Source organism: Aethalodelphis obliquidens, unplaced genomic scaffold, assembly GCF_003676395.1.
Source record: "Aethalodelphis obliquidens isolate GAN/ISIS:26980383/991018 unplaced genomic scaffold, ASM367639v1 scaffold44, whole genome shotgun sequence".
In the NCBI taxonomy this organism is placed as follows: Eukaryota; Metazoa; Chordata; class Mammalia; order Artiodactyla; family Delphinidae; genus Aethalodelphis; species Aethalodelphis obliquidens.
This window is the reverse complement of record NW_020837988.1, coordinates 12,522,464-12,544,392: the sequence shown is the minus strand read 5'-3', so window position 1 is coordinate 12,544,392 and position 21,929 is coordinate 12,522,464. Positions and strand designations below refer to the sequence as shown.

The 21,929-nt window shown below is 45.1% G+C and overlaps 1 protein-coding gene and 1 non-coding gene across 3 annotated transcripts in view; one reads left to right on the top strand and one right to left on the bottom strand.

Annotated features, from left to right (window-relative positions):
- The window catches only part of FOXK2 (forkhead box K2), a 71,067-nt gene extending 49,139 nt beyond the window's left edge, over positions 1 to 21,928 (bottom strand). For both annotated transcript variants that reach the window (XM_027081129.1, XM_027081130.1), the window contains exon 1: positions 21,657 to 21,928. In XM_027081129.1, the coding sequence (XP_026936930.1) occupies positions 21,657 to 21,928 (272 nt within the window). The remainder of the gene's footprint in view (positions 1 to 21,656) is intronic.
- Positions 9,775 to 9,847, top strand: TRNAG-ACC (transfer RNA glycine (anticodon ACC)). Its single transcript has one exon. It is a non-coding gene; the product is annotated as a tRNA-Gly (tRNA).
- Position 21,929: the final 1 nt, after the last annotated feature.

Sequence of the window (21,929 nt, the reverse complement as noted above, 5' to 3'; positions counted from 1 at the left end):
GTGACCTCCTGGGAGCACCAGGCTAGATCCTTCCCCTCCCTTCAGCCAGGAGGGAACTCAGGTCCATGGGAAAGCAGGAAGAGCCTAAGGACATCACCACCGAGAAAGACACAGGAGACAGTGGGGAATGGAGACATCACAGGCCCTGAGTAGCACCTGAGACCACCTCAGTCCCTCCTCCTCCATAGTGGAGCTTCTGCTTCAACTAGCTTGAATTCCAGCACTCCGCAGGTCAAGGGGGGCCCAGGACAAGAAATACACAGAACAAAGAAAGGACAGTGAAAACTATAGGACAAAAAAACCAAAACAAAACAAAAAAAACTATAGGACAATACCAGAAAAACCACCAGACTAGAACATTAATGCCAGAAGGAAAAACATAAAGGGCATATACGTAAGCCAGAAGATCTGTGTTATCCTCTTGGACAGGGCTTAGCACCTGCTCTGTCTCCCATGTGCTCAGACTAGTCAATGGCAGCAGCCAGAACCATTAACTAGAGCCTAGAGGTCTGTCTGCCTGATGCCCACACCCCCCTCACTCCCGCGAGCTGCACCATACAGTATCCCTGCTCCCTCCCTCCTTGCAAGAGCACCTATAGTTGCCAGCTTACCCACATGCTCTTGCAGTCAGGTAGAGCCATGAATTCCAGTGCTAAGCAAGAAGATGCACAGGAAGTGCCTGGGACTCCAGGAAGTGCTCACCCTGCTGCCTGGAATGCAGAGGTAACGCTGGAATGCTGGCCATCAAACACTACAAAGACAAGAGCCATAGTAAATTCATATTTTTAAAATGAGAGAGAGGGACTTCCCTGGTGGCGGAGTGGTTAAGAATCCACCTGCCAATGCAGGGGACATGGGTTCGAGCCCTGGTCTGGGAAGATCCCACATGCCGAGGAGCCACTCGGCTACTGAAGCCCCGTGCGCCACAACTACTGAAACCCTCTTCCCTAGAGCCCGTGCTCCGCAACAAGAGAAGCCATGGCAACGAGAAGCCCGCACACTGCAACGAAGAGTAGCCCCTGCTCGCCGCAACTAGAGAAAGTCCACGCACAGCAACAAAGACCCAACGCAGCCACCCCACCACAAAAAATAAATTAAAATAAAAAAATAAAATGAAAGAGAAATACACTTCCATGGGTACAAAATCCCTCATCCATAATTCTGAAATCACCAAAGTCTGGGTTTTTTTGTTATTCATTTGGCCACAGAGCCTGATCTGAAAGCGGCAATGTACATGTTTCTCTGCAGAAACAGGATATGACTGAGGGGTAGCACTGCCCAGCCTTTGCAGGAGACCCCAGGAGCTGATTTATACTTAAGCACTGGGTCACCCTTCTACAATCCCAAAGCATTCGGAATTCCAAAAGATTTCTGCCCCGCAGGCCTGTGCAAGGATCTTTTTAAGGCGCTGCTAGCTTCTGTCTAGTCACGAGCAGCAAAACCTAGGCCTGGCTCTGCATCCATCTCCAGGCCCCCTCTTCTCAAGTGCAGCATCTAACCCTAATCCCCCACCCCCACCCCACCGCTGTGTAGTCATGATCGTCCTGCTCAGACCACCAGAGCTCCCTGGCTGATGAAGGACAAACTCCTGGGCAGGCAGGGTACTCCCTAGCCTCAGGCCCCATGCCCATCAGTCCACACACGGAGCTTTCTAGACTGTGCCTTACTCCAACTACCCCCAGCCTCCCTGTCCCCACATGCTCCCTCCCACCAAGGCAGGGCCACATCTTCTTGGCCCTCGCATCATAGCCCTGCCTGAAGAAGCTCAACTGCTGGGCCCTAGAAAAGCCAAGGAGTTTCCTCGTGGATTCTTGTTTATTGTGAGGGAGAGACTTGAGATCAGAGAGAGGCAACATTTACTATAGTTTAAAGTACTGGGGACTTCCCTGGTGGCACAGTGGTTGGGAATGTGCCTGCCAATGCAGGGGACACGCGTTCCATCCCTGGTCCGGGAGTATCCCACATGCTGTGGAGTGGCTGTGCCGCAACTACTGAGCCTGTGCTCTGGAGCCCACGAGCCACAGCTGCTGAGGCCCGTGTGCCTGGAGCCCGTGCTCTGCAACGGGAGAAGCCCCAGTGGTGAGAGGCCCCCGCACCACCAATGAGGCGTAGCCCCCACTCGCCGCAACTAGAGAAAGCCCGCGCGCAGCAATGAAGACCCAAAGCAGCCAAAAATTAATTAATTTATTGATTGATTAATTAATAAAACTGCCCATGCTCAAGCTCCAGTCCAGGCTAACTAAATCAGAGTTTCTAGGGGTGAGGCTTGAGTATCAGTGTTTTAAAACAAAAAAAGTACTGACCTCTCTAAACTGGAGGTGCCCTGCCCCTGCTTTGCTCCCCATCTGAAGCCCCCTGGGCCCACCCCAACCAGAGAAAGGGCAGGTACCCAGACACCTAAAAAAGGCACAGTTACTACACGGAAGGAGAAGAGTGACCTTGAACTGTCCAAAGTACAGATGCCAACAACAGACAGGATGGTCTGGGGCAAAATCAGGAAAAGTAATCCCTCTTTCCTTTCAAACATGAAAAGAAAGCTTTCTTTGCCTATGTCCACAGATAAAAACTTTAACACAAGCCCAACAAATAAGCAATTTATTTTTGATGAATCGGATTTTCCTTGCTAGCAATCAGAAAGTTAGATCTAAAGAATAAAATCCCCATCAGACTGCCCTATGAAGGCAATGCAAACAGAACACAGAAATTTCAACACGTGGGGGCCATGTAACATTTATGCCAATAACTGACTTCACGTTACTTCCTATTCCTCCTTTAGAGCAGGAGGGCAATCCTCACATCGCTGAGAATTGGAGATTATTTTTAAAATACTCATTCCTAAGAGCTGACAAGCAGTGACATCATCTACTGATGGGCACAGATGCCACAATCTGTGGACACAGCCTATTCTACGAACAAGACACACATAGCATTTCAAAGCGAGACTAAATGTTCTTCCATGTCAAAAGAGTATTACAAAATAAGCAAATATTCACCTATATCATCACAGGTCTTCAGCCTATTATATGACATACACAGGCCACTTCACAGTCACAAGGCAGGTCTAGAAGTCACAGGGAGTGCAATTCACTTGCTGCAGAATATGAATAACTAATATGCCTAAAGAACACATTAATCTAAATCAGACTAGTCAACTTTTAGATGCAACAGTTTCATATTAAACAGAAACATATGCTCATTACAGTAATTTTTTAAAAAAGGAAAACAGCAATGTCAACCCATGATGCCCTTTTTTTTTTTTTTTTTTGCGGTTCGCAGGCCTCTCACTGTTGTGGCCTCTCAATGTTATGCCCATTTGAAGATAAGCATTCTTACCATCTTAATGCTGTTTTTTTTTTTTTTTTGCGGTATGCGGGCCTCTCACTCTTGTGGCCTCTCCCGTTGCGGAGCACAGGCTCCGGACGCGCAGGCTCAGCAGCCATGGCTCACGGGCCTAGTCGCTCCGCAGCATGTGGGATCTTCCCGGACCAGGGCACGAACCCGCGTCCCCTGCATCGGCAGGCGGACTCTCAACCACTGCGCCACCAGGGAAGCCCCTTAATGCTGTTTTAAAGGCAGATATGCATCAAGTATGCCACACACATACACATACACGATGGAATTACACCACACACTGTTCTTTAACTTTTCCTGCTGAATACGAGACTTCCTTTCTATGTGAATAAACACACTTCAATGACTATATAGTATTTCCCTGGCCATGAGTAATTTACATATCTAAATGCAAAAAACAGATTAGAGAAATCAGTGCTATTAAAAAGCTTATTTTATTATTAGAGAAATGAAAATCAAAACTACAATGAGGTATCACCTCACACCAGTCAGAATGGCCATCATCAAAAAGTCTATAAATGGACTTCTCTGGTGGCACAGTGGTTAAGAATCCGCCTGCCAATGCAGGGGACACAGGTTCGAGCCCTGGTCCGGGAAGATCCCACATGCCGCAGAGCATCTAAGCCTGTGCGCCACAACTACTGCAACCCGCGTGCCTAGAGCCTGTGCTCTGCAACAAAGAGAAGCCACTGCAATGAGAAGCCCACACACCACAACAAAGAGTAACCCCCGCTTGCCGCAACTAGAGAAAGCCCACGCACAGCCACGAAGACCCAACGCAGCCAAAAAATACATTAAAAAAAAAAAAAGTCTACAAATGATAAATGCTGGAGAGGATGTGGAGAAAAGGGAACCCTCCTACACTGTTGGTGGGAATGTATATCGGTGCAGCCACTATGGAGAAGAGTATGGAGGTTCCTTAAAAAACTGAAAATAGAGTTATCATATTATTTGGCAATCCCACTCTGGATCCTACGGGGCATATATCTGGAGAAAACTCTAATTCGAAAAGATACATGCAGCCTAATGTTCACTGCAGCACTATTTACAATAGCCAAGACATGGAAGCAACCACTGACAGATGAACGGATAAAGAAGATGTGGTATATGTATACGATGGAATATTACTCAGCCATAAAAAAGAATGAAACCTGGCCATTTACAGCAACATGGATGGACCTAGATATTATCATACTAAGTGAAGTAAGTCAGAGAAAGACAAATATCGTAACACTTATATGTGGAATCTAAAAATTATGCAAATGAACTTATTCACAAAACACAGACTCACAGACATAAAGAACAAACTTATGAAAAAAAAAAGAACAAACTTATGGTTACCAAAGGGGAAAAGGGTTGGGGAGGGATAAATTAGGAGCTTGGGATTAACAGATACACACTACTATATATGAATAACAAGGTCCAACTGCATGGCACAGGGAACTAGATTCAGTATCTTTTTTTTTTTTTTTTTTTTTTTGGTGCGGTACGCAGGCCTCTCACTGTTGTGGCCTCTCCCGTTACGGAGCACAGGCTCTGGACATGCAGGCTCAGCAGCCATGGCTCACGGGCCTAGCCACTCCACGGCATGTGGGATCTTCCTGGACTGGGGCACGAACCCGTGTCCCCTGCATTGGCAGGCAGACTCTCAACCACTGCGCCACCAGGGAAGCCCCCTAGATTCAGTATCTTATGATACCCAGAATGGAAAAGAATCTGAAAAAGTACATATATATATATATATATATCTGAACCACTTTGCTATACATCAGAAACTAACAGCACTGTAAACCAACTATAGTTCAACTTTTTTTTTAAAAAAAGAGCAAAAATAAATAAATTGAATAAACATCTTATTGGATTAAAAAAAAAAGCCAATTTTAGATTGACTTGTAGAGTTCCCCATCTTCCAACCAATGGCTTTTTCTTGGCCTTGAGTAAAGCTTAGGGCTTTAAAACACTGGCAAGAAAACTGCATGTGGGTTCGAATCTCAGCTCTGCCATTTCCAACCTATGCAACTTTGGGTTAATACCTCCACGCCTCAACTCTCAACTGGAATAGGGATAGGAATCAACTCAACAAAACTCACAGAGCAAATGAGAGCAGAAGCTGCAGGTTGGTGCCCCACAGCCTCCATTCCATCCTCGGTACCATCTATATGTAAGAACTTCACCCTTTCCCACTGGCCTACACATGGCAACATTTGAAAACATCTGTAATAACTTAAATGCAAAATTATTTCTTACTTTATGCAAAACATCCTGCAGGTACTAAGAAACATTTAACAAAATCACTATTATGATCTTAACTTTTTTCTAAGGGATTTTAAAGAAAATGAATCAACTTCACACAGTGTTAAGACTCCTGAAGAAACTTCATAACTTCTGATTCAAAGTATAGACCCTAACAAATTACTAAGAATAGCCAAGACATACTTATTGGAAGTGAATGAGAGTGTGACTTTCATGTCATTTTGCACTCAAGGTAATTTAGAAATTTTGTCGCACTCTATTTCACTTTTTAAAAAATGAGACAATAAGTTTGATTTTATTCAAATATTGTCATATCTCTAAATGCAAGGAAATCAACTGGACTATTTCATACTCAGTGAAAAATGAGAATTAAAAGAATTAAAAATTTCACTGGCAAGAACTAATCAATCAGGGTGATATCAGCAAAATGGCTCAGTAGGAAGCTCCAAGCTCTCTTCCCCCACAACACACACACAGAAAAACAAGCAGAAACGGTCAGAACCAATTTGTGGAAAACCCTGCAAAGCAGTCAGAAATCTGTAACCACTAAGTGCTGAATTGAGAAAGAGGTACTGGAAGGTAGGAAAGTTTTAGAATTTGCTACCCCTGTCCATCCCCTCTGCAGGGCAGCAGCAGACTTGGTCTTAAAGCATAAATGGTCTTAAAGTGAAGCAGCCTGGGTTGCCAATGTGGGACTGTTTCCCTGGTCCTAGGGAGCAGAGCATATCTTAGGACAATTTACTGCATACGTCTGCTCCAACCCGTCTGAGGGCTACCTGAAGGACTGACACAGGCACCTCTGTGTTTTGCCTACTTCAGAACTCAGGCTGAAAAAGCTTGAAAACACTGAAAATCAAATCTGCCCCAGAGCAGAATCAAAAGATTACAGTCCAAATACACAATACACTGCCTAAGGGCAAAAGCTGGGGAGAGTTTTCCTGGGAAATTAGGACATTCAAAAGTAACAGTGCAGGGGGTAGAGGGGGACTCCGAATTGTACTAAATACTTTGCATATTGTCTGATTAAATACAAACAGATGGGGTGGGGGGAGTAACAGTGCATGCTGGGAAATTAAGAAAGCCACACAGATACCCAGCGCAAGATGCATGCTCATGTAAGACCTGAGAAGACCCTGGGCTTTCACCTTCGGCTGATCCCCAAGCACAGTGCAAACCTGACCAAAAGTTGAAGGAGGGCCCAGGCACAGAGACAACTTTCAAAGACTGGGAGATGGGAGAGCTCCTGGTGCTCAAGGAAAACTCTGTCAAAACACCAGCTGAGGGACTTCCCTGGCAGTCCAGTGGTTAAGACTCCATGCTTCCACTCAAGGGGTCATGGGTTTGATCCCTGGTCGGGGATCTAGAATCCCACATGCCACAGCCAAAAAAAAAAAAGAAAAACCAAACAACAACAACAAAAACCCCCACCAACTGAACACAAGCCATGAAATAGGACTTCAGGGATCACTTTGTCAATGAATACAGTCTTTGCAATAGCAGTCTGAGAAAATCACTAGGCAAAAAGGAGTCCTGTAGCCTTCAACAAATGAAAAACAGCAACCCCTAGGGAAGGAGGAAAATCTGATTTTCAGAACTATTACAACAGTCAAATGTCCGGTTTTCAACAACAAAGAAATTACAAGGCACACAAAGAAACAGGAAAGTATGACTCAAAGGAACAAAATTAATTAACAGAAATCATCTCTGAAGAAGGTGAGAGACAGGACTTGCTAGATAAAGACTTTAAAACAACTGTGTTAAGTATGCTGCTCAAAGAACTACAGGAAAACACAAAGAACTAAAGGAAATCAGGAAAATGACGTATTGACAAAAATGGAATATCAATAAAGAATACAAAGTATAAGAAGGAACCCAACAAAGCCTGGAGCTGAAAAGTATAGTAACTGAAAAAATTCACTACAGGGGTCCAACAGTATATTTGAGCAGGCAGAAGAATGAATCAGCAAACTTAAAAGATAGGACCACTGAAATGATCAAGTTTGAGGAGCAGAAAGAAAAAAGACTGAACACAGTCCAAAGGACTCATGGGACATCAACGAGCAGACCAACATACACATTTTGGGAGTCCCAAAAGAAGAGGGAAAAAGATAGAAAGAATATTTGAAAAAAAATCATGGCAGAAAATGTCCCAATTTTGATGAAAGGGCATGAACCTACAAATCCAAAACACTCAACAAAGTCCAAGTAGGATAAACTCAGAGGTCCCACACTGAAACATTATAATTAAACCATCAAAAGACAAAGAAAGAATCTTGAAAGTAGCAAGAGAGAAGTAACATGTTATATACAAGCACTCTCAATAAGGTTAACAGCTGATTTCTTATCAGAGACCACAGAGGCCAGAAGACAGTGGAATGACACTTAAAAACAAAACAAACAAACAACAAAAAAAACTGTCGACCTACCAAGAATTATATCCAGCAAAACTGTCCTTCAAAAACAAGGAAGAAATTAAGACATTCCTCAATAAACAAAAGTTGAGGGAGTTTGTTAACACTAGACCTGCCCTACAAGAAAGGTTAGAGGGTGTCCTTCAGGTTGAAATGAAAGACCAGTAAACAATGACTCAAAGTCATACAAAGAAAAAGAGATTTCCAGTGAAGATAAACACATAAGAAAACATAAAAATTAGTATTGTGACTATGGTTTGTAACTCCACTTTCCTACAGGATTCAAAAAACAAATGGGGCTTCCCTGGTGGCACAGTGGTTGGAAGTCCACCTGCTAATGCAGGGGACGCGGGTTCACGCCCTGGTCCGGGAGGATCCCACATGCTGCAGAGCGGCTGGGCCCGTGAGCCATGGCCACTGGGCCTGCAATTCCGGAGCCTGTGCTCTGCAACGGGCGAGGCCACAACAGTGAGAGGCCCGCATACTGCAAAAAAAAACCCAGAAAAACAAATGCATAAAAATAATTATAAATCTGAGAGTTCCCTGGCAGTCCAGGTTAGGACTCGGCACTTTCACTGCTGTGGCCCCGGGTTCAATGCCCAGTCAGGGAACTAAGATCCTGGAAAATGCAAAACGCAAAAAAAAAAAAAAAAAAAAAAAAATCTATGTTATTTGGCACATATGTATGAAGATGTAATTTGTGACAAAACATAAAAGGGAGAAAGAGGAACTGTATAGGAGTAGAGTTTTTGTTTTTGAAGTTGATATCAATTCAAAATAGACTGTTTTAAATTTAGGATATTAAATGTAACCCACATGGTAACCATAAAGAAAATATCTTAAAAATACACTCAAAAGGAAATGAGAAGATAAAACAGTTGACTACAAAAAAATCAACTGAACATAAAAGAAGGCAGTTAGGGAGGAAATGAGGAACCAAAAAACTCTAAGACGTTGAAAATAAAACAAATAGCAGAGTCCTTCCTTATCAGTAATTACTTTAAATGTAAATGGATTAAACTCTCCAATCAAAATACTTGAGACAAGAAATTTAAGATGTTTTCTTTAGAGAATATTAATATTCATTCATCAACTCTCCTGAGTCAGGCAAAGGCAATCCATACAACAACCCCATGAAGTCGATTCAGTAATATCCATATTTACAGAAGAGGACCCTGAGGTTAAGAGATTAAATAGCTCAGCCACAGGGGGAGGGGCTCTTGCCTTCCCTTGGCCAAAGTGACATTATGACAGTGTTTCAGTAGCCTGATGAGCATACAGTGCCTGCCTTAGTCATTCTCAGCCCACCCTCAACCCTTCCTACGTGGAGAGGTTTGTGGAGAATAACACAGAGAGGGGAATAACAAGCAACCTCTGGGATGTGATTCTTAAGTGAAGCCCCTGGAAAGCTGCCCTCCAAAGAACAGAAAGGAGACCTAGGCTGATCCATAGCTACCTAGGGATACTGGACACCAGGAGGTGAGGGATGCTCAACCAGCCTTCTCAGTTGAGCTCCACCTCAACCTACAGACAATGCAATGACTCACAGAGGCTTAGTCAGATGCCCAAAGTTAATCTGCAGCCAAGCCAGGATGCTGTTCCAACAGCATGAGGTGTCCTCCAACAACTCTAACCGAGGCTTGGCGCACTACTTTAACAAATAATGGCGTAAGTATACAAGCCAGTCACAAATAAAAGCAGTCAAATAATCGTCATTCCCAAAATACTAAAATCACTTTAAAAATTATTTATACGGACTTCCCTGGTGGTCCAGCGGTTAAGACTCTGCTCTACCAATGCAGGGGGCCCAGGTTCCATCCCTGGTCAGGGAACTAGATCCTGCATGCCGCAACTAAAAGATCCTGTGTGCCCGCAACTAAAAGATCCTGCATACCGCAACAAAGATCTCGCACCTGGCAACAAAGATCCTGCGTGCCACAACTGAGACCAAGAAATAAATAAATAAATATTTTAAAAATTTATTTATAAAAGTAAAGCTCTTCCCATTAGAGATACACAGGAAAAGAAACCCTAAACATTGAATGCCTGGTTACTAGGAACCCACAGATGTTATAAAGAACTAGATATTTTTCAAAACTGTGACTAACAGATAAATTTGCATCAATGAGAAAATGAACACTCTGAAAGACAACTTTTAAGAGAGAACAAAATAAAAGATCAATGGAAAATAAAGTATAACTTTCAGAGGTGGGGCAGGAGTGGGGGTTAAAGTTGGACCACCTCATTAGGACAAGGACACGCTCTGGACTGGGCAATCCCAGAAGGATCTCCCCAGACCTCTGCAAAAGTCCTAAGCCAGAAGAACCACTAGGAGACTGGCCCTCCTCCAGCCTAAGGCACGAGGCCATAGGAGCCAGGATCTGTGCACCTGCTCTGTGGGAGAAGTGAAGACATATTTGCAGGGATGTAGGCAAGACTAGATCCACCTTGTCTAGCATGGAGCAACACTGAAGAAAAGAAAACTGCATGGTCTGACTTGCTCCTGGAACAGGTCTACAGAAGTTACCCTGCAGCATGACAACCGTTATATGATCAATGCACATCATCAAGGACATTTTTATTCAACTACAGGAAATTCTGTCCACATGTATCCAGGCTTCCCCTGACCCCCTCCATGTATCAATCAACTTTAACTTTAAAAAACATATATACAAAACCAAAAAGCCCACTTAGGATGGTCCACCATCAATATAAACAAGAAAACAAGTGCAGGGAATTGTAGAATCAAAGAGTGAATTTAATTTTATTTATAACTGTTCTAAACTGTTTCCTTTGGTGCAATATCTATCAAACACAAACCTTGCAGCCTACAAACAAATTCACCAACAGACACTTGAGTCCTTATCAGGTTCCTGGCACTACTCAAGGTCACAGGCCACAGTCCCGGTAAGTGTACAACCTGAGGATGAATGAGCCCAGCCCACAGAACACTTGAGTGCCAAGGTACAGGATATGAGCAGTGTTTAAAACACATGTGGGCAAGTCCAGAAGGAGACTAGGCAAAATGGGAACACAAGACTCAAGGAGGAACCAGAATGGACAGTTTACATTTAAACCACATCTTCCTCCACCCAGCTCAAACAGCTGTAAAACTGATGCTCATAAACCTAACATCCTCCAAAAGTTTAGAAGTGGCAAAAACATAGTATTTTTAATACATCACTTATGCACTCAAAATGCTATTACAGTCTGAAAAAGACCAGAAAAACACAACAGTCTCCAACCTACTTGTTTAGGGTTTTCTGTATCCCATCTGTTCAAGAGTCAAAAGATGAGTTTCATACTGCCGATTACTGGTGACTAAATACTATGAGAAAATGGCATCTGACAGCAGTCTTTCACAGTGTGGTTGTAGTGACACTAATTCACACTCCCTCACACCATCAGTTCGTTTTCCAGGAGAACCAAGACCACAGAAAACTGGAACAACTCCACTAAGACAACTCAATGTTCTTCTCATTAACCGTAAATGCTTGTGAAGTAATTTGACCAACCTAACTAAAGCCACTGGATATGCCTGAGCGCACATATTCCAAGGGGGAGAACATCAGGCTACTCCTCAAAGTACTAAGGCCAATCTCCTTACAACCCAGGTTAAGATTTAGGATTGCTTCCTGTGAGCATCCTTGCAAAGCTGCAAAGAGAAAGATTCTATGCCAGGCCTCTCCACCTCAGGCTTCGTTTCAGAAAGGCACCTGCCACTGAATTAGAAACAAACGCTTTGGTACTTTAAAGGTTTTAAATAGGTACCATTTGTAAGTTATTAAAATTCACCATCTATGGGGTTAAGAATAACATCCCACTGTTACTGACTGCTAAGATCACTGTGCTCCAGGGGTCTCCACCGTCCTACCACTGATGCTTGGGACAGGATCATCCTGCTGTGTATCGCATTATTTTTGGCAGCATCCCTGGCCCCAGCCCACTAGAGGCCAGTTGCACCCCCTCCCAATCGTACCAACCTAACATGTCTCCAGAGATTGCCGAATATTCTGGGGAAGGGAAGGGTACCCCAATGAGAACCACTGTTGTACTCTGATACCTTTCACTGGATAAGATAAGATACAGAAGCACTCTGCAAATGACAAACGGCAGCAAAAGCCAAATAATGTCTAAAATCCCTATGGAATTCTCAGCAGGGCACCAAACATATACTCCAGAAACTGAGGCATGCTAGGAAAGGGAGCTTCCTACGAGGTACTTTCTAATCTCCCTGCAGCCACTTCCGGGGATGATGGCAGTAACACTTTGTCATGGTGCTCAAGCTGCTTCAAATCAAAGACATGGCAATGTGTGCCGCCTTCAACGTGCCCTGGTGTACTGTGTTTCATTAGCAAATTCAAAAAATCCTCATTATAAGCTAAGACCAGGGATTTCCCTGGTGGCATAGTGGTTAAGAATCCGCCTGCCGGGCTTCCCTGGTGGTGCAGTTGTTGAGAGTCAGCCTGCCGATGCAGGGGACGCGGGTTCGTGCCCCAGTCCAGGAGGATCCTACATGCCACGGAGCGGCTGGGCCCATGGGCCATGGCCGCTGAGCCTGCGCGTCCGGAGCCTGTGCTCCGCAGCGGGAGAGGCCACAACAGTGAGGAGAGGCCCGCGTATCGCAAAAAAAAAAAAAGAATCCGCCTGCCAATGCAGGGGACGCGGTCTTAGAGCCCTGGTCTGGGAAGATCCCACATGCTGCGGAACAACTAAGCCCATGCACCACAACTACAGAGCCTGTGCTCTAGAGCCCGTGAGGCACAACTACTGAGCCCGTGTGCCATAACTACTGAGCCCACACGCCTAGAGCTGGTGCTCCACAACAAGAGAAGCCACTGTAACGAGAAGTCCGCGCACTGCAACGAAGAGTAGCATCCGCTTGCCGCAACGAGAGAAAGCTTGCGCACAGCAACGAAGACCCAACGCAGCCAAAAATAAATTTATTTTTTAAAAAAAAACTAGGACCAGAAGTGTGGGAGCTGACTTACTGTATTATCGTTAAGATATTGTAAACTCTCCAAAACCCAGACATAAAAGAAAACATGAGCTACACAAAAATGTTAAACAGATAAGAATACTATCCAAAATGCTAACTGCTTTGGCTAAAAGCTTCCTTATTTTAGAAATCCTCTTTTCTTCATTTAAAACACAAAAAAACCTTTCTCCTCAGCAAAGCAAGAATCGTTGAATTTTCACAGTGGAAAAACTTGCTACTGTTACTGAGGCTGCTGCCTCGTCTTGTGGAATATTTCCACCAATTATGCATGAAGCTATGCTGTGCTTCTGCAACTGTGTATCTAGATGAGACCTGCTGATGAACAGGGTACCATAAATGGGGGAGCCACACCTGACTAGAATCATGACACTAAATGATCAACATTTGAGAATATTCAAGTAACAGTAATGTCCTAAATCAGCAGCCAACAGGCACATGTATGTTATTTTTTTTTAAGATTTTTTTTGACGTGGACCATTTTTAAAGTCTATATTGAATGTTACAATATTGCTTCTGTTTTATGTCTTGGTTTTTTGGCCCTGAGGCATGTGGGATCTTAGCTCCCTGATCAAGGATTGAACCTGCACCCCCCTCGTTAGAAGGTGAAGTCTTAAACCACTGGACTGCAGGGAAGTCCCTGCACACGTATATTATATATGTACCAAGTGATGATGGATCTGTGCCATTACCAGGGGGTACAAAAACGTGTAGGACCTGGTCCCCACCTTGGAGGACCAGCAGGGGAGAAAGTCAAACAAGAAGACAAGTTCCAGCACAAGGTGATGAGGAGGGAACGTTCTGCCTCACCCAGCTTGACAGCGGAAAGTGTTGCTGACAGGCTAGTCCCAAGAATGGGCTCCATGACCTATCCCTCCTAGGGGGTCCACAGCACTTTGAATGTCTGAAAAGCACACGGCTGACATTCGAGGGCTGCAGGGGAGCCCAGCTTCAGGTCCTCACTGCCTCTAAGAAAGAGACCATGGCCCAAGTTTCAAAAGTATATGGGGGGGGCTTCCCTGGTGGCGCAGTGGTTGAGAGTCCACCTGCCGATGCAGGGGACACGGGTTCGTGCCCTGGTCCAGGAAGATCCCACATGCCGCAGAGCGGCTAGGCCCATAAGCCATGGCCGCTGAGCCAGCATGTCCGGAGCCTGTGCTCCGCAACGAGAGAGGCCACGACAGTGAGAGGCCCACATAACGCAAAAAACAAAAAAAAAAAAAAACAAAAACAAACAAAAAAAAAGTATATGGGGGAACTTCCCTGGTGGCACAGTGGTTAAGAATCCACCTGCCAATGCAGGGGACACGGGTTCAAGTCCTGGTCCGGGAAGATCCCACATGCCACGGAGCAACTAAGCCCGTGTGCCACAACTAGTGAGGCTGCGCTCTAGTGCCCACATGTTGCAACTACTGAAGTCCACGCGCCTCGAGCCCATGCCCCGCAACAAGAGAAGCCACTGCAATGAGAAGCTCGCGCACCGCAACGAACAGTAGCCCCCGCTCGCCGCAACTAAAGAAAGCTTGCGCACAGCAACGAAGACCCAACGCCGACAAACATACATACATACATACGTACATACATAAATAAATTAAAAAATTTTAAAAAGTAAACGTGGTTTGTGGGACTTCCCTGGTGGCGCAGTGGATTAAGACTCTGCTCTCCCAATGCAGGGGGCCCGGGTTCGACCCTTGGTCAGGGAACTAGATCCCACATGCATGCCACAACTAAGAGTTTGCATGCTGCAACTAAGGAGCCCGCCTGCCACAACTAAGGAGCCGGCAAGTCGCAACTAAGGAGCCCACCTGCCACAACTAACACCTGGCGCAACAAAATAAATAAATGAGAAATAATTTCTTTAAAAAAGTGTATGCGGGGGCTTCCCTGGTGGCTCAGTGGTTGAGAGTCCGCCTGCCGATGCGGGGCACACGGGTTCGTGCCCCGGTCCGGGAGGATCCCACATGCCGCGGAGCAGCTGGGCCCGTGAGCCATGGCCGCTGAGCCTGCACGTCCGGAGCCTGTGCTCCGCAGTGGGAAAGGCCACAGCAGTGAGAGGCCCGCATACCGCAAAAAAAAAAAAGTGTATGCAGTTCATTACACTTCAATAAAAAGGCAATTTTAAAAAGAAAAACAGTATACTGTAAATTGCAAAGTTCTTCGACTGGACAGAGAAGCCATCCTTCATTTACAAAATGAGTTTGGCCAATGGCATTAATGAACAAGAATCCTTCAAATCAGGCGGCAAACAGGACATGACTTTTAACCAGTTCCTTTTCGTGACTTTGCCCCCAAGGCAGAGGCACTTTTCCTTTCCCCCTGAAACTGGGAAGGTTTGTGGTGAAGCCGACATACTGGAGTGGAGGAGAACCAGAACAGAGGCTCTGGGAGAGAGGGCACCCCCAGACAGACCTCTCGTAGCCTGGCGTGCTGGACGACACCATCCTCGTCCCATGGCCTGGCTTTATCCTCAGGTCCTGGCAGCGAAAAGACAACTTTTCCCAGCTGAAGAAATTTCAAACTTTGCTCACTGTTCCCAGAGGCTCTTGATCAATTTACTGCACACACGTGTGCATGTGTGTGGAGCTATGAGCAAGTTGGAGAGTGCTGGCCCCTTGAGGACATTTTCACCCCCATGTCATATTTTCTGTCACGTTAGATCTCCATAGGCCCCTCCACACCAGGACACTGTGATAGATAAAATACAAGCAGCCCCTGATGTCTAACAAGGGCAAGGGCACAGGCATGGTGCTAACCGTGCCACACAATGTCAGTTATTATCCCTGTTAAAAGTAAGAGAACTAAAACTCAGGTTAAGCGGCAGGGCTGGAATTTGACTCCAGTCCGTCCAGCCCCAAAGCCCATCCTTGCCTTCTCCTGATACAGTTAGCTGGCACACAAATGACCACTACAGGTGACAGGTCCCACCATGTACGCTTGTTTTCAAATTCTGTTAGAAATTAAAATTATTTAAAATCTAACCATCTTAAACTATTCCTTAAGTAAACATTAAAATGAATAGACTGAGCTTTACCACTAGAAGAACTACTAAACACCAGGTAAAGTGCAAGTAAGCTGGTTACTGGGTTATTTTTAACTTAGTCAAGTAACAATTATGCTAAAATAGCTGCACTGTGTTCCCAATGTCTACAAATCAGTGATAATAAAAATGTATTTCAATTTGCCAAATGAATATATATTGTAGCTTTTTAAAAAAATACATAGTGGTCATTAAAAGCAATTAATTTGTAAACTGAGCACTTTCCAAAGTGTAAAGCACCTCCGCTGCTCTGCTATGGATCTGCCATTACGTGTCACCCACTTCTGGGTCCTGGACTCCAGCCATCCTAGACCCCAGATCTTAGCTCTGCCTACAGCTGGTCAGTCTCAGGTCATAAAATGAAGGTGTTTCAGCCAACCCTGCAGCCCTGAAACAAAAAAACACGCCAGACCTCACTAGTGGCTCTGCTTAGGTCTTCTCAGAAGACAACTTCGGGACTTCCCTGGTGGCACAGTGGTTAAGAATCCGCCTGGCAACGTAGGGGACACAGGTTCAAGCCCTGGTCCGGGAAGATCCCACATGCCATGGAGCAACTAAGCCCGTGCACCACAACTACTGAGCTCATGTGCCACAACTACTGAAGCCCATGAGCCTAGAGCCCGTGCTCCACAAGAGAAGCCACCACAATGAGAAGCCCGCACACCACAACAAAGAGTAGCCCCTGCTCTCCAAAACTAGAGGAAGTCCACGCACAGCAACAAAGACCCAACGCAGCGTTAAATAAATAAAAGAAGACACCCTCATTTTGGTGGGAATGCAAACTGGTACAGCCACTATGGAGCACAGTATGGAGGTTCCTTAAAAAACTGAAAATAGAGCTACCATATGAGCTAGCAATCCCACTCCTGGGCATACATCCTGAGAAAACCATAATTCGAAAAGATACATGCACCCCAGTGTTCACTGCAGCACTATTCACAATAGCCAGGACATGGAAGCAACCTAAATGTCCATCAACAGAGGAATGGTTAAAGAAGATGTGGTACATATATACAATGGAATATTACTCAGCCATAAAAGAAGAACAAAATAATGCCGTTTGCAGCAACATGGATGGACCTAGAGATTCTCATACTGAGCGAAGTAAGTCAGACAGAGAAAGACAAATATCATATGATATTGCTTATATGTAAAATCTAAAAAAAGGCTACAAATGAACTTATCTACAAAACCTAAATAGAGTTACAGATGTAGAAAATAAACTTATGGTTATGGTGGGGGTGTGTAAAGGTAGGGGAGGGATAAATTGGAAGACTGGGATTGACACATACACACTACTATATATAAAATAGATAACTAATAAGGACCTACTGTATAGCACAAGAAACTCTTAATACTCTGTAATGGCCTATATTAGGAAAAGAATTTAAGAAAGAGTGGATATATGTAATTGTGTAACAGGTTCACTTTACTGCAACTAACAAAACATTGTAAATCAATTATACTCCAATAAAAATTTTTAAAAAAGAAGACACCCTCATTTTATCATCTCCTACTGGGAACTCTAACCTCCACACCTCATCTGTGTCCATTCTTTGGGCCTCAGCTACATCTCTCAGTGGTTCCCCCACCCACTTCACCCTGGTGATCCACATGGTTTCTACTCCTTCTAACCCTAATATCGCCTCTGCCCTCCTTAGAATATCCACACACACCCCCTCACAAACACTTCTTACACCCCCACTCCCTCCTCTCTCTCTTCACCCCGGAGTCCCACACCCCATCTCCTTCCTCATCCTCCAAAACATCCTAATCACCAAGCCCATGGCTTCCCATGGAGGGTGACACTGCAGGTCACTGTCCTTTTCCTGAGGCTCTCCTCTCTTGGCACTCCCCTTCTTATTTCCTTCTTCCTGGTACTGGTATTCTCTGGGAAACTTGGTTCTGCCCAATCCCTTTTATCTAAGCAGGACCGAGTCACTGTGAGATCCTTCAGTTCTCTTCTTGGAGTCTTCACCTGCGAAGCTCCAGAAGCCACTGTCTGCTCAGCTTTCTCCTGTCCTCACCTTAGAGGATGCTACCTGTGATTTAGTGAGGAAGTCTTCAAGTGTGACATTACCAAACTTCATCTGCAAGATAAAACATGCCACATAAGAAAGAGGAGGTTTGCTGTATCACCAACCCATAGGCAGTTAATTCAGCATAGAAACAGGGTCACTTTCTAAATAAACACAACTGCAGTTCTGCATGTTAAATACCTTTGGGCAATAGTAAATTCAACTTGTTCTATTTATGCTTGGCTATTAGATATTTAGGATCTTACTGATCGAAAAATACATCAAATTCACTTGACATTTCAAAGTATAAACAACTGTTAAAGAGTTGTTTATTTTTATTTATAAATTATGCTTAGTTTGCTACCATGGCCACAAGAAGAGCAACAGCAGCAAAACCAGACATTCCTGCCCAACAGATCTTCCTGAAACACTTTACTGCTCACTCAGGCGCCAGACCAGGTCCTTAGACAAACAAGGACCCTGTCCTCAAAGAGAACACTCTTCATTCTCTCCTTGACCACTGTGAAAATGCTCCCCCACCAGGCCCAGGCAAACATCATGCTCCACAAACCTGTCCCCAAAGTCCTTTCCAGCCTGAATTCTCTCTCTCCAGTGCCAGGATGCTGGCCCAGCCACACCTGCAAGGTCACTCTACCTGCCCACTTCAGGAGCCCGGCCCAGGTGGCCCAGGGCTCCCCCACCTAGACCACTCCACAGACCACCTCCCCCCTGAGTCCCAATAACACCTGAACCTCCAACAAGTCAGACGCTCCTGGGGAGGAAAAAGTTGCATCTCTGTACACACAGCCCTGCATACTTGGCCAAAAACCAAGGATTTTTGGAAATCACTTGTTTTCTGGAAAACCACACACTATGGCACTCTTGTACATATTCAGCTCAAACCCCCGCCCCCGCAACATACACACTCACGTACGGGTCCTCACTAGGCATGGAACTTACCAACCACCATGGAGAAGGTGCTTGTACTCAGATCTTACCCAAACCATTTAAAATACTCACGACACCAACATACAGGATCACACTCCTCATTTTCCTCTATTCCTCCCAAATTAATACTTTAGTATTTTAATAAAATAGTGAACCATACTTTAAGCCTAAAGTGTTTATATACTCTTCCAAGTTCTCTGTATATAAACTTTTAATACTAACTACAAAATTTAAGTTCATTTTAAAATTGGAATAAAGTCATTTTTATTCAAATAAGAGAGCAACCATAGGCTGTCATATTTTTAAAACTCCTCAGTGATTTTTCAATTCAGTAAGCAAATATGAAACAAACAGTAAGAATACTTATTAACCTCTGGGGACTTCCCTGGTGGTCCAGTGGTTAAAACTCTGCACTTCCACTGCAGGAGGCGTGGGTACAACCCCTGGTCAGGGAACTAAGATCCCGCATGCATTAGGCGTGGCCAAAAAGAAAAAAAATTTCAACCTCTGCGTAATCACTCTAAGTTACATTTGCTTTTAAACTTTCACAATTTAATTTTTTTAATGTTAAAAAGAACTTGGAACATAAAACTGAGATTAATTTCAAGAAAAAGATTTTTAAAACAATTTCTCTGCATTTAGCTAGCACCAATCGTCTTTACACAGTTTTTTTCCTATAACCTGTATCTATGATCACCCTACACCAACTTGGAAACAATGCCTTACAGAAAGGGAGGTGCTGCAAAAGCCTAGCAGTTACCCACTCATCTCACGCTGTAAAACTGCCAAAACCCCTTCCATGAAAAAAACCACTCCCCTCTGTCAGTATGGGCAGAGGTTCCCAGGCCCAGAAGTCCAGGGCTGGTGGTAGGCTTGGTGGTCCACTGTACACTAGCTGGAGATGAAGGCCAGAGACCCCGCATCTACCCATCACCTTTTTTTGTTTTGTTTTGTTTTTTGTTGTTGTTGGTTTTCTTTTTTTGGTCCCTGCCACGTGGCACGTGGGATCTTAGCTCCCCAGGATGAAACCCGCACCCCCTGCATTGGAAGCGTGGAGTCTTAACCCCTGGACTACCAGGGAAGTTCCCCCATCGCCCTTCTTACTCATCTCCTCTGAAAGCCTCACTCCACTCCTCAAAAGTCTGAATTCTGCTCCCTCGCAGAAAAATCAATTTATTTCCATGTTTGGTATGTCAACGCAAATGGTTTTGGCTGAATGGTAATAACAGAATTTTCTTTAAAAACCTCAAAGTCCTCAGAGTAAAAATATAATGCCCTTTGCTGTGATGCCGAGTTATTTGTAAACAACAAACCATCAAATTAAAAAGCTGCCATCAGGTCCCTACTATCGATTTTATGCAATCTATAGTACAAATACACACAAACAGCGTTCTGGTTTGAAAAATAACGTTCCCATCAAGATTTAAGGAACTAGCTGGTGCAGCTTTCCAGGCTAAACAGTAGCACAGCACCCACATACAAAAGTGAAGAAATAAAGAAAAGCAAGAGCTCTTATCACCATCTCCAACAACTGAACGCAGTCAAAAATTCCAGTTGATGGAGAAAGGTTCTACTTGGAATAATCTAGAAAGCCCCTGAGGAATAATTAGCATTTCCTAGAGAGCAAATTTGTTTTTCAAGCAGACTAAATGATAACTTCACAAAACCACAGAACCAAGCTGAACTGCTTTGTAGCAGGATTGACAGTTCCTCAAGAAGCTCACTTAATTATACTCTATAACACGTTATAAAAATTTCTAAATAATTGATTTTTTTAAAAGTATGTTGAAAGTATCTAGTTTTCCAACATTTTAAGGTTCAGAGCACAGATTTAAAAATCCATCATGCTTCAAGAGCTTTCAATTTTTAGGCTACAAAAAGCACAATGAGAAAAAGAAGTCCTTTCAGCTTAAAAAACACACGCTTGAAATAATACACTACTGAAAACGTGCAGAACAAAAAGAAAGTAACAGATAACCCAACGGCAGTTAGAAGACACAGATTTTTGTTTTGAGCAGTTCCACCAACCAGAGTTTTACATTTCTATCCCATACTACCTACATGCTAGTTACGAAAATTATATGCGAACTCCCAGAACACACAGAGTACCCCAGAAAACCTCAGCCCACGTGGACAGCTGCCTGAGCCTCCAGCTTTGGATAGGTGAGGATGGGGGTCCCGAGCAGGAATTGTAGTCTGTGTTCCGGTCGTGGGTACGGTGGATGAGGTCGGGACATTGGGGTCATGGACTGGGATCCGGTCGGGATGATGGGATCTGGGTCGGGTTCTGGCCGTAGAAAGAACGAACCCAGATGTCGGGATCTAGGTCCTGGTTGGGAAGATGGACAAGGGCTTGGGGTCGGAATGGGGCTCCGAGTCTGGGTCCTGACTGTGTCCTACTCGTGTATAGGTCCAGGCGGGGATCGCTGGCCGGGGACTGGGTCCTGTAGGTGGGGGCAGCAGATCCCGGGGGGGTGGTCAGGACCCAAATCTGGGTCCTCCTGGTCGTGGGTGGGGGTAGGGGGGTCGTGGATCGCGAGTCGGTGGTCCGGGTCGGGGTAGAGGTCGTGGTCTGGGTTCCGGTCCCGCCGGCCAGGCCGCACCCCCGCCCGCCCGCCCCCCCCGGCCCGGGCCCCACTCACACGCGCGGCAGCTGCAGTGGCGGCGCCCCGCGCCTTTGGAACACGCCGTCCACGAACACGCCATTCTTGCCGAGGCAGCGCAGGTAGAAGTCGCCGCCCGCGTCGGGCCCGGGCTGCGCCGACGGCTCCGGGGCCGCCCCGCCATGGCCGCCGCCGCCCGGGGGCGTGAAGATCTCGAGGTGGCGCCGCGAGATGAAGCTCGAGTGGCCCATGCTCACGTCCACCGAGCCCTGCGACGAGTTGCGCCCGATGGTCACCGAGCGCTTCTTCATC